Raw genomic sequence first — 11,786 nt, 5'->3', positions numbered from 1 at the left:
AACCTCATCTTCCTTTGGTCTCATCTGTAACGACCCTATGTTTAAATAAGGTCATGGGTACTTCATAAGGTACTTTAGGGTTAGGATCTCAATACATCTCTTTAGAGGACCACACAGATCTGGGAAGGACAACTAGTAGGTCTCCTAGAGGAAGGCTGGGGGAAGCAGAGTCCTCCAGCTAGAGCTAGGTTTCAGTTAGGCCAAAGGGCTTGAGAATACCAGTTGGCAAGAGCTGACAGAGTGGCAGTTGGAGAAGGTAGAGGGAAAAAATGAGCCTAGATAGACTGAAGATAAAAGCAGAGCAGTTTGTGAATAAGTGTGAGGGGAGATATAGGGCTTACATTTTGGGAGCTGACATATAGGGCAGAATAAAGTCATTCACAGGAGCTTTGAAGAGGATGGCTGCGCCTAGTGGCTATAAATGTGTCTGTATCATGGTCTGTCAGAGTTGATGGAAGCTGTGGTACCTTCAGACTGTGGACCCTGTAGGCTCTGGAGTACTAGAAATCATAGGGACAGGCACCTCTGCTCCTTTGTGTCCTGAAGTGGATATTGGGATGAGGCCACTCTGTCAGTATCGAAGGATCTGCTACCTTCCTCATTAATAATGGAAAAGCACACCAGGAGGAAGCATAGACATTCACTTCTATGCTTTTGACTAGGAAGATAGTGAGATCTTTACTTGGAATCTAGGCTGTAGACCTTAAAATAGCACTCTATACCCCTAAGCCCTGCATACATCAGACTAATACTAAATAATCAAGAAGTGGAAAATGTTAACTGAGATGTCAGACTAGCCACAGCCCACCGCTTCTGAATGGAGCTACGGTAAGCATGGACTTTGGAGTAGAACTACATGTCCTTACATTCTACTTCAGGCACTTGTTAGTTGTGTGACCTCTGACAAATAGCCTATCTGTACCTCAGTTTCTTCATCTGGAAAATGGAGACAATAATAATTCTGACTTTGCAGAATTATTGTCATAGAAAATTAAGACAACTTATGGAATCTGTTTAGGTACCCATCAATGAATAATTATCAGTAGAAAAAATACAACACACACACACACCCCACATCCACTGGAGTTTTTATTTGGTAAAAGAATAGAATTATGTCATTTTTCAGAAAAATGGATGGAGTTGAAGATAATCATGGTAAGCAAAATAAGTCAGAATTCAGAAAAATACTATATTTTATCTTATGTACAGAATCTATATTTTAGGAAGGTGCAAAAGAAGGGGGATTATTTGGGGGAAACTAAGAGGATGGGGTAGAGGGGAATATAAGGGGACAATGAGGGGCAAATATAAAAATATGTTCGTGTATGTGAAAATATAATGAAATCTGTTATTTTATATAATTATTATATACTAGTAAGCCATTTCTTTTGGAAAGAAAAGGAAACTTAAGTGACAGTATATACAAATGCATAAAACAGTATTGGGTTATTGGGTTGTGTTATGTTCAATGGAAATGTTTATTTTGATGTTTATCCTCCCTCCTGACCTCCCATTTAATCACTTTATATCATTCTGATTGCTAGCATGTCCAAGGCTTTGGACCCTAACCTAAATGAGCCCTTCTCAACCTTCTGTCATGCTGTGTTCTTCTTTGAGTCTGTTTACCTCTAGACTGAACGTGCCCAGAGCTATCAACAGTTTTCCATCTGGTGTTGCTGCTGTTATACCAGCCTAGTAACTCACTTTTGGACATCTTGCACTTTGTCATTGTACCCCAGCTGAAATGGGCTGTCTAGAATGGTTCATAGTGCTCCAGGTAGGATGTGACAAGTGTAGGGAAGGGCAGAAGCATCACTTCTCTTGTTCTGGTTCTATACTTCTATTAATGCAGCCTAAAAATCTAATTAGCTTTTTTGGCAGCATCATCACTCTGTTGGCTCACATTGACTTTACAATCAAATCAAGGTCTTTTTCACATATGCTGCTGTTAAACCAGGCAGGTATCTTCTATCCTATGCTAGAGGAACAAACCAGCTGTAATTGCTAGGAGAAAGTCCAGTGCAGCAATCATAGCCACGTAGCGACAGAGTTTAGTTACAGACAAAAGACGGTATAGGCAAGCTGTTGATGGTTGGAGGTCATGGAAGATGCTACCAGTTTCCTGTCCATTAAGGATTCTCCTCTTCTTCCTTAGTTACAGAATACCACAATTATTCAGAGCAGCAATGTGCTAAGCAAAAAATATTAAAAAATAAAGTACTGTATTTCTCAGCTTCCTTTCTGTGGTTTAGAATGTTCGTATAATCTAGCTGCAGTCAAAGAGGTGCAGGTGGATGTCACTGGATGCAGGACATCATTGTGAATTAAAAAGCAAAGGCCCTGTCAACTGATCTCTGCCTTTAGTCTTCTTCCCATCCAGTGTACTCCTTTCCTCCTGTCTAGAATACAGACAAGAAACCCAGCGCTGAAGCAGCTATCTTGTGATCCTAAAGCACAATGCAAATGAGTGGAAGCCTACGTTAAAAATAGTAGAAATGAAAAGCAGGAATCTTTCTGTTGGGGTGAGTGTTGATAATACACCACACTGTTCAGGTTAGCTACAACTGCATTATCCTCCGGGCTCACCCTCTCAGGTAATGGGACAGTAGGAATGCACCACCATACCTGACAGACAAGAACGCTATTGAACTGCCCCAGTAGCCCTGGACCAAGGAAACTTTCTTAAATGAAGCAAGTAAACATTTATCTGTTTAAGCTACAGCTGTAGACCTGTTTATTATTTGTAGCCAAAGACATTTCTAACTGGAACAAAGTAATAACAAACTAAGGATCCAAATGAAGGCAAAGAGGATTCTAGAAATCAAAAAAAGGGGCTACTCAGGCAATACATAGGCAACTGGTCCTGCCAGGAGGCATCTGCAATGGAGTTAAGCTTCAGGTTCAGGGCAGTACTTCCTCCCTTGATGGCGGGGTAGAAGAGCATGACCAAGACTGAGGCTTGCTAGGCGATAAGTATGAAGCTGGAGCTTGGGTATAGGATGTGAGACTCAAGGTTGAAGTCAAAATACATGAGGAGAATAAGGCAGAGAATTGGGAAACTTGGGACCAAACTCGGAACAGCAGTAAAAGGACAAACTGATGCTGTACTCCAGGTTGGGAGTTGAGGCACACTGTGTTTACTTGAAGCCTTCTCATGTTTGTATAGGTGTAGGGTGTAGACAGAAAAAAAAATTCCTCAGACCCAAGACCAGCTAGCCTGGGTCTGAAAAAAGCCTGGGATAAAACCGGACTTACATAGCGGACAATGAGGACTACTGAGAACTCAAGAACAATGGCAATGGGTTTTTGATCCTACTGCACATACTGGCTTTGGGGGAGCCTAGGCAGTTTGAATGCTCAACTTACTAAACCTGGATGGAGGTGGGTGGTCCTTGGACTTCTCACAGGGCAGGGAACCCTGATTGCTCTTCAAGCTGATAAGGGAGAGGGACTTGATGGGGGAGGGGGAGGGGGAGGGAAATGGGAGGCGGTGGCGGGGAGGAGGCAGAAATCCTTAATAAATAAATAAATTAAAAATAAAATAAAAAAAGAATTCCAAAAAAAATAAATAAAAAAATAAAAACAAAAAAAAATCCTCAGATTATGGAAGGAGAAGGTGTCCTGCAATGTGATACAGAGTGTGACAAACTTTAACCCACACTGTGCTTTAGCCACCCTGACACTCCTTTTGGATTCACCCTCTGTCGCATGCTCGTCTTTCCTGCTTGTGCCCATGACTTTTAAAAGACCTTATCTCTTTAAAGAGTTGCCACTTTGTCTTCTTCCTATTGTAAGTGTTTCACCATGGAAACCTTTCCCTCCTCCCTCTATTCCAAGTCGTCTAGTTTAAGGATGCTCTTCCTGGATAGTGTGTATCCCCTCAGGCAAGACTATCCTTCAGCCTCTGGTCTCTGCTTGGAGTGCATCTAGATGGCAAGAGCTAGAAAAAAGAGCTGACTGGAGTTTACCGGGTGCAGAGATCAGAGTGCTCCACTCCTGCTTCTCACCTTGGCTTCCTTGCTCCAGCAGAGGCCAATGTTTTCCCCACCCCCATTCCGCCTTCCAGTGTAATCGAAAGTGAGAGAATGAGATCGCCCTCTGACTGCTAGTGTGCTACCTCTTCTCCTTTGTGTGTGCCAGGTGCTGTGTGCGGAAGCCATTGTGATATTGTGCTCCTATGATAAATGGACCTCTGTGAGACACTTTTCTCCTTGTGTATACAGGGATAGAGGGAGTCTTGCCTGAGTGACTTCTCACAGAAAGCTCCAGAGGTGCTCAGTGTTAATAGCCTGGGCCAGGCAGGTTGCTCTTTCAATTGGCAAGAGAGGGTGTCAATCACCACGGGCCTGCCAATCAGCTCTAAACTAGGCATCTGTAGCCATTAGCCTTCTCTATGAATCACAACATTGAACCTTCCAAAGACTAAACAGAGAAGAGCTCCCAAAGACCGTTCCTAGGTGGGAAGGAGCAGGTCTGCCGGTGTCACTAATGGAGCTCTTTAGTTTCACCCTCCTTCTCACAGAATTTGTCTCTACTTCTCACATCTAGGCCAGTTCCAGGTCCTTCCCATTAATCATACCTCGTTCATTCTCCTCCCAAGCGCATTTTCCTCCCACTCCAGCTGATGCTGTCTTTGTCCAGTCCTCAATGCCTCTCACTTGGACTCCTAAACAGTCTTCTAACGTGTCTCCTTGCGGCCAGCCTTGCCCCTCCAATGCACTCTCCATGCCGCAACCAAATCAATCCTTTGAAAATACAAATCTGGTCAGATATCTCCTCGCAAAAATCATCCAGCCTTTTCTGTGGCTTCAGGTACCCTTGGTTAGGATAAAGTCCAGGATCCTCATGATTAGGTTCCCGCAAAATGCTCAGTCTCCATTTTGGCAGTGTTCCCACTTTGCATCTAGCTGCAGCAAGCTACTTTGTAGGTTTCTACCGTGTCTTTCCTAGCTTCGCTTCTACACCCTTATACATGACTTCCCTTCTCCTGCTATATCCTTCATCACCACCTTCTCTACTTTCTCTTTAGTCTAAACCCATTCATCCCTTAGCACCTCAACTAACCTTTCTATCCTAAGACACACATTGTACTCACATCTGTATCACTGTTAGGCAGTATGGCACATGGAATTTAATGCATTCTCTGTAGATGTTTTCCAACTTGCCTGGCTATGGTAAAACTGCCTCTGAGGAAAGCTTTCAGAGCTGACTAGTTCATCTCTCTATGGGAAGGAGACCTCTCGTTGATACCATTCTTTCGTATTTGGCTATAATCCCTTCTTTAATGTCTACTTTCCCAATTCAACGGCAAGTACTCCCATAGCAAGGCTGTGTCTGAACAATTTCATCCTATGTAGGTCCATGAAGTGCTCAAATATAATGAATGAATAAGTCTTGTGAGCGTCTGACAGTTTTTTCCTTTTGCCATATCTTGCTTTACTTTGCCTCTAAAGTCTAAACCACCACATTCACACACATACATGGTTGCTTTCTACTGCTGAAAAATTTTCCTTCTCATTTCTTTCACCTGGAATGTCCTTCTCACTCACCCACCCAACTTCACCACTTCTTTAGGGACCAGTTCCTCTTCCAACACCCACTCAGAAAATTTCCATGCATGCTTTGCAGTTTTCCTCTGAGTAGTGCCAACAGTTCCCACCCATCTCATTTAGCCCTTAACATCCCCTCGCGTTGCCAAAATGAGGACAAAGCATGGCCAGTTTTAGAAGTATTACTTGAACCCAACTCTACCCATAAATTCTACTAGCCAATATGTAAGTCTCACTTCCTTACTTCGAAGACTGTCACTTCCTTTAGGGCTGGTCTGTGTCTTCTATTCCTTCATCTTTCTATAGCCTTCCCGGAACTGTAGAGCATTCTAGGGATACACTCCCTGGGTTTCTGTCTGTGATGCACTGGTTGCCTTGGGCGGTTTAAGGACACTCACCTTCAGCTTCCTTGTATGCAAATGAAGGAACGCTAACATCCATCTCATAAGTAAGCTTAGAAGAATAAAGCAAGTTAAAGTGCCAAGTGCAGTATCTAGCAAGTTGAACGCTGCTCAATAAAGACTCTTTTCTCCATTGTTATGATTAGTGACGAATCTCTGCTGCAGTGATCCCTTAAAAACTACAAGGAGAGAGTTACAGAGGAAAGGGAATGAAGAAAGGACGTAGACCACTGGAGACCTGAGATGTCTGTGAAGTCCAAACAAGGTTAGTAGCGCGTCAGGACATTTGTATGTCCGAGTTCCTAGAGCCATGTGACTCTATGAGCCCCAAGCACATGGTTCCACCCGGCGCAGCTTCTCTAACTCTGGCGCTCAGCTATTCTCAGCAGCCTGTAGGGGGAGCCAGGAAGCTAGGACAGGATTTTGGGGGAGGCTGCTTGAAATCTTCCTAAGGGCAAAAAAATGACACCCCACCACTACTACCGGTATTAGTGCACTGCCTTGCCTCCTTCTGGACACACTTCTAGCTCAGTACTAGTCAGCAGCTAAACTGGGAGCTGTCCTTCAGCACCAGGGCAGCCTTGGCCTCAGGCAGGACAGTGAGGGCGTCAGTGGAGTTAGGGAGTCCGGACCGGTCCGATCTGCAACCGGCTCCAGTGTCCCCTAGTCAAGAGGACGAGGGCAACGCTACCCAGAGAGGTAGCAAGAACCTAAGGAGATGCCTCCTGCTTCTTAGAATCACCCTCAGAAGTCCCCTAGCCCTCGGGGGGAGCGAGGGGCGGTCCTGGGGAGGGAGGCGGGCGCCGGCTTGGTGGGGGGAAGGGGAGCGCCAGGCCTGGGACTCAGCGTGTGGCGTGTACACGCGGGGAGCGGTCTGCTGAACGGAGGCGCTGAAGTGAATGGAGTTGGGGGTGGACTGGAAACATCCCCAAACAGCACAGGCTGCGGCCGGCGGGGGCTGGGGTTGGGGAGGGGGGAGTCCTGAGGCGCAGGCGCAGTCGGGGCCCCAGTCCCGTTCCCTCCTCCTCCCGGTGCCTCTTTCTCCGCCCTGCTCCCCCCCAAACACACTCGCACACGGGCTCTCAAGGTGTTCTCCGCACAGCGGAAGATGGCGACAGACTGAGGGGGCATGGCCAGCGGGAGCCACGGGGCCATGCCTTTGGGCGGCCACCACAGCGGTGCGAAGCAGAGGCGGAAGCGAGAGGCGCACTAAGTAAAGCCGGGGCGTCCGCGTCCGGGCGTCTGGGGCGCTGCGGGGAGCCAGGTGGCCCGCCCGAGCCGGAACTCCAGGAGCCGCGGGTGCCGAGGCAGGAGCAGAGGCGACCCGGGACCGGCCCCGGCGGACGGCCAGAGCACGAGCAAAGCCCGAAGGGCCGGCCTAGGAGAAGCGCGAGCGAGCGAGCGAGGCAGGGAGCTGCACGGAGCGGGCAGCGGGCAGCGGGCAGACGGGCGGGAGAGGAGCGGCGCGGGCGACGGGAGCGGAGTGGAGCGGAGCGGAGCGTGGCGGGGCCCGCACGGCGGCGCTCAGGGGCGCAGAGCCGCGCTGCTGAGCCGAGACGGCCGGGACGGAGTGCGAGCCGGGGAGGGCACCGGTGGCACGGAGTGAAGTGGCGCGGAGCCCGAGGCAGCCGAGGGACCCGACACTATGAGTGCGGCTCCGCCGCCACTGCCGCCACCGCCCCAGTGCCCCGCACCGCCCCCCGCCGGGACGGCGGGCTGCGCCTAGCGGGTCGGGAGGCGGCGCCCCGGCTGCCACCGAGGGAGCGAGGGAGCGCGGGAGGGGCGCGGAGACGACCCGAGAGCGCCCCGCGACTCCGATCTGAGCGGGGTCCCCCGGGCCGGCTGGCCTGCCTCGCCATGCAGCCCCCGAGGTAGAGCCTGGACGGCGCTGAGGAGCGCGGAGCGGTGCGCAACCCGCCCTTCTGAGACGGCCGTCCGGCCTCGCGCCTACCTACTCCCTCCAGCCCGAACCCCCCTGAAATATGTTCAGGGGCGCTTGGATGTGGCCCGGGAAAGACGCCGCCGCGCTGAGTATCTGCTGCTGCTGCTGCTGCTGGGCTCCCAGGTCGAGCGACAAACCTTGCGCCGATTCTGAGCGGGCGCAGCGATGGCGACTGTCCCTGGCGTCCCTGCTCTTCTTCACCGTGCTGCTCGCTGACCATCTGTGGCTGTGCGCGGGGGCCCGGCCCCGGGCCAGGGAGGTGAGCAGCACCATGCGGCCGCCCTGGGGGGCCGGCCGCGAGCGGCAACGGGTGCCTCCTCGCGCGGTGTTGCCGCTCTCACCGCCGTCGCAGGGCGAGTCCAGCGCGTCCTCAGGCACCTGCAGCCCGCGATACCGCAACCTGACCAAAGCCGCCCCCGCCGTCGGCCCCGGGCCGGTCTGCGGTGGTGTCCCAGAGCCCACGGGGCTGGACGCAGCTTGCACCAAATTGGAATATTTGCAGAGACTTTTTGAACCGACCACCCCGGCTCCCCCTCTGCGGCCCCCTGACGCGCCTTCTCGTACCCCGGCTGAGTTCCCCCCCGCCAAAAAGAACTTGCTCAAAGGCCACTTTCGGAACTTTACTCTCTCTTTTTGCGACACCTACACGGTCTGGGACTTGCTGCTTGGCATGGACCGCCCAGAAAGACTGGACTGTACTCTGGACACCCTGCTGGGGGACCTGCTGGCAGTAATGGCCAGCCCGGGCTCCGGGACCTGGGAGGTGTGTAACAACTGCATCGAGGCGTACCAGCGACTGGACCGACATGCTCAGGAAAAATATGATGAGTTCGACCTCGTGATGCATAAATACTTGCAGGCAAAAGAGTACTCTATCCGGTCCTGCACGAAAGGCTGCAAGGTAGGCATTGACGGCCCACGCCACGACAGCTACCTGGCTAGAGGCAGTTTCTGTGGCAGTGGGACTAGGGGGGGAAAGGGGTCTCCCTCTCTATCCATCGCACCACTCCTACCATTCCCTCACCTGGAACCCCTCCCTAGAGAAGGACCCGTAGGGATTTGGGTCAACTTCTTCGAGTTTAAGGTTTGAACCTTTTAAGACTGGAGCTTCTGGTACACTGCTTCCCTTCCCGCATGAAGTGGGAGCGGGGCCCTGGACTGACAAAGTGGTTGAGGGGAGATTGGGAGTGTGCTCCCCAGTCTCCAGCATCCTGGTTGGCCTTAAACCCCATTCCTCTGCTAGAATTAATTCTGGAACTGGCTGTGAAGGAGGGGGTGTACAGTAAGAGGAAGAATATTTGACTACCTAATCCTCACCCTTTAGTTCCTGCCAATGGATGAGAGGCCAGACCACGCCTGGTGACAGGGTACATTGCACTGTTGACCTTATACAACCCAAGATACTGGCCAGATCCTAAACAGGGGAGCCCAGGGATGCCTGTCTTCTCTTAAGGAGGGAACCTGTAGGCTTCTGAATTCTGATGAGAGAACGCTTGGGGGAACAGGGCTTTTCAGCTTGTGGAGGGGCCATGGAAGGTTGGTGCAACACAAAGCAAAACTCCCAGGGCTCCTGGCTAGTGATGAGAAAAGCTGGGTTTCTGGCTGCTAGGGATGGGCATCTAGAGGAAACCAGGGGGCAAACAACTGTAGAAGAGACTTTCCTCCAGAAGAACTGGGTGTTGAGAAATTTCTTGACCCTCAGTCGGGTTTTTCTGTATAGTAGGTAGGTGGGGCTGTGCACATTTGGGGCCTGAAGCTGGTCCCCTGGTTTTTTTTTCCTGCCTGGCCAGGTGGCCTGCTTTGGGAAGAAAGAGCACAGCAAGGTCAAAAAGGTCAAGTGACAACGAGACCAGGTGGGTCTCATACATTCTGGAGCTGGGAGCCACCAGCTGGAGAGTAAGGCAGTTGCCCCCTGGTCTAGATCGTCTCCTCCCCAGGCTTTGAGAAGAGGCAGCAAGCACTTCCCGCAAGCATTGTTTCTGTGGACTTGTACAAGGTTCTGCTGTTCTCTGTGGGCCCCCTAGGGATTTGGGGTGGAGGACTGGGGAGGGAAGGGGTAGCTCCTAGATCCTGACTTCACTTTCTCCTTCTTCCTTTTCCTATTCTCGTAACCTAGCAGTCTCCTCCCGCCTCGCTCAGCCTCAGCTGACTCACTGCCTCACTCACACTACCAAATGAGATATTCCACTTCTTAAAGGTGTACAGACAGAGAGACAGACATACACAGCCATGCACCACCAGCGATACTCCAGACTAAGTCATCCAGAGAAACAGTGAGGTTGCCACTTTCATAAGCAGTGCTGTCAAAGCAGGCACCATGCCACACACATCTCCCTATGGAGTCAGAGACATGCGTACAATCGCATGAGGAAAGACACATTTTGTCATACAGAGCTAGAGACACGAGCTCTAATTGCCTGCCACCGACATACCCTTGGTGAGAGCAGAGATATTGTCCCCTAGCAGACAGAATAAATGATATCTTGCAGTCCTCTTTCCAAGCCTATAGCCACAACCGTTCTTTTTCAATATCCAAAATGAATGGAAACCATGGCACAACTTTTCTATGGGGTTTTCTTCCTGCTATAGTTGGCTCCAAGCTCCATCTGACCTCACACTGAATTAAAATCCCTCGCATTGGTTGCTGATGCAAAGCAGCTTGGTGTCCGAGGAGGCAGTGGTTCCCTTTGATTCTGGAGGTCTTATTGCCGCTGTCGAGGGCTAGTTAGCTGCTTGCTTTGGGGCGCATTACTTCACTTCCTCTAATCCTTTGTTTCCTCATTTGTAATGCAGGAAAAATATCCTTGCCCTGCCAAAGTCTTGAGTGTTTTGTGATATTTACATGGGAATGCATGGCTGGTAGCATTTTGTACTAAGAATTTAGCACCTGGCTTAGATGTAATGTTTCCGTTGTTCACGTTTGTTTTGAGAGTACAACTGCCTGGGTTCCCTCCGTTTACAGATGAGGAAACTGAGGTACATATGGGCCATACAGTTTGCCCCACAGCAACGAGCAGGAATTCCAGCACGCCAGCTCCCTGTCCTCATTCTAAATCCTTGCTTTTGCCCTGGCTTCCTATCAAGTTCCCCGGGCCCTCTCTCCTGGATCATTCCTCTCCAGCCCGAGTGAGAGTTCTCCAGCTCTTCCTGTCTTATGCTGGCAGCAGGGCTGTGGCAACTCCTCGATTCCTCTGTGTTTCCCACCTCTTCCAAAGCTTTCTCCTCCAGCTGAGGCCCAAACCTGTAGTCTTTAGTCCCGTTTTCTGATGGGATGAAAGGGAAAGGCAGTTTGGTCCCCATTTCCTCAGCCACTCACCCCACCTTCTCACAGGCCTTCTTCACCCTGAAGAAGCCTTCCCCTGAGCTCAGAGCCCTCCTTTCCAGCCCACATCCCAAGTGGGATCCCGTGGGGATAATGCCCCATACCTACAATCCTCTGAAGTGACAATCTGAAATCCTAGGAGGATAAGAAGGTTTCTTCTACGTCTATAAACCAAGTCTGGAGACTGGTTCTTGAGCCAAATGACCCCCTATTCCCAGGGCCCTTGTTCTAAGTGCCTTAGTCAGATCCTTCCTATGTGACCCTAGAAACCCCTTTCTCTGCCTCTGAGATGTCTGTCCCTGTTTTGGGCCACACAGGGCCCCAAGAATCATACCTGCCCTCGCTGCTGCCTGTGACACCTCCCAATTTAGTACCAGCTGCAACATTTCCTTAATGTGCGACTGACTTCCTCTCGCATAACAGAGATGAGGCTAACCTGAGGCAATGCCCATCCCCATACTGGCCTCTCCTAGGTCTGAGGATGATATGATACTTCCTTATTTCCCCGTGAATCCCTTCCTCCTTCACACACACACACACACACACACACACACACACACACACACACACAC

The 11,786-nt window shown here is 50.4% G+C and overlaps 1 protein-coding gene across 1 annotated transcript in view; it reads left to right on the top strand.

Moving 5' to 3' along the window:
- Nucleotides 1-7,908: 7,908 nt before the first annotated feature.
- The window catches only part of Fam155b (family with sequence similarity 155 member B), a 24,712-nt gene continuing 20,834 nt past the window's right edge, over nucleotides 7,909-11,786 (top strand). The window contains exon 1 of the mRNA XM_005358623.3: nucleotides 7,909-8,793. Coding sequence (XP_005358680.1) covers nucleotides 7,933-8,793 — 861 coding nt within the window. The 5' untranslated portion in view covers nucleotides 7,909-7,932. The remainder of the gene's footprint in view (nucleotides 8,794-11,786) is intronic.

The sequence above is a fragment of the Microtus ochrogaster genome, chromosome X, assembly GCF_000317375.1.
Source record: "Microtus ochrogaster isolate Prairie Vole_2 chromosome X, MicOch1.0, whole genome shotgun sequence".
Classification (NCBI taxonomy): domain Eukaryota; kingdom Metazoa; phylum Chordata; class Mammalia; order Rodentia; family Cricetidae; genus Microtus; species Microtus ochrogaster.
The sequence above is the reverse complement of the archived record's forward strand: the minus strand, read 5'-3'. Positions and strand labels throughout refer to the sequence as shown.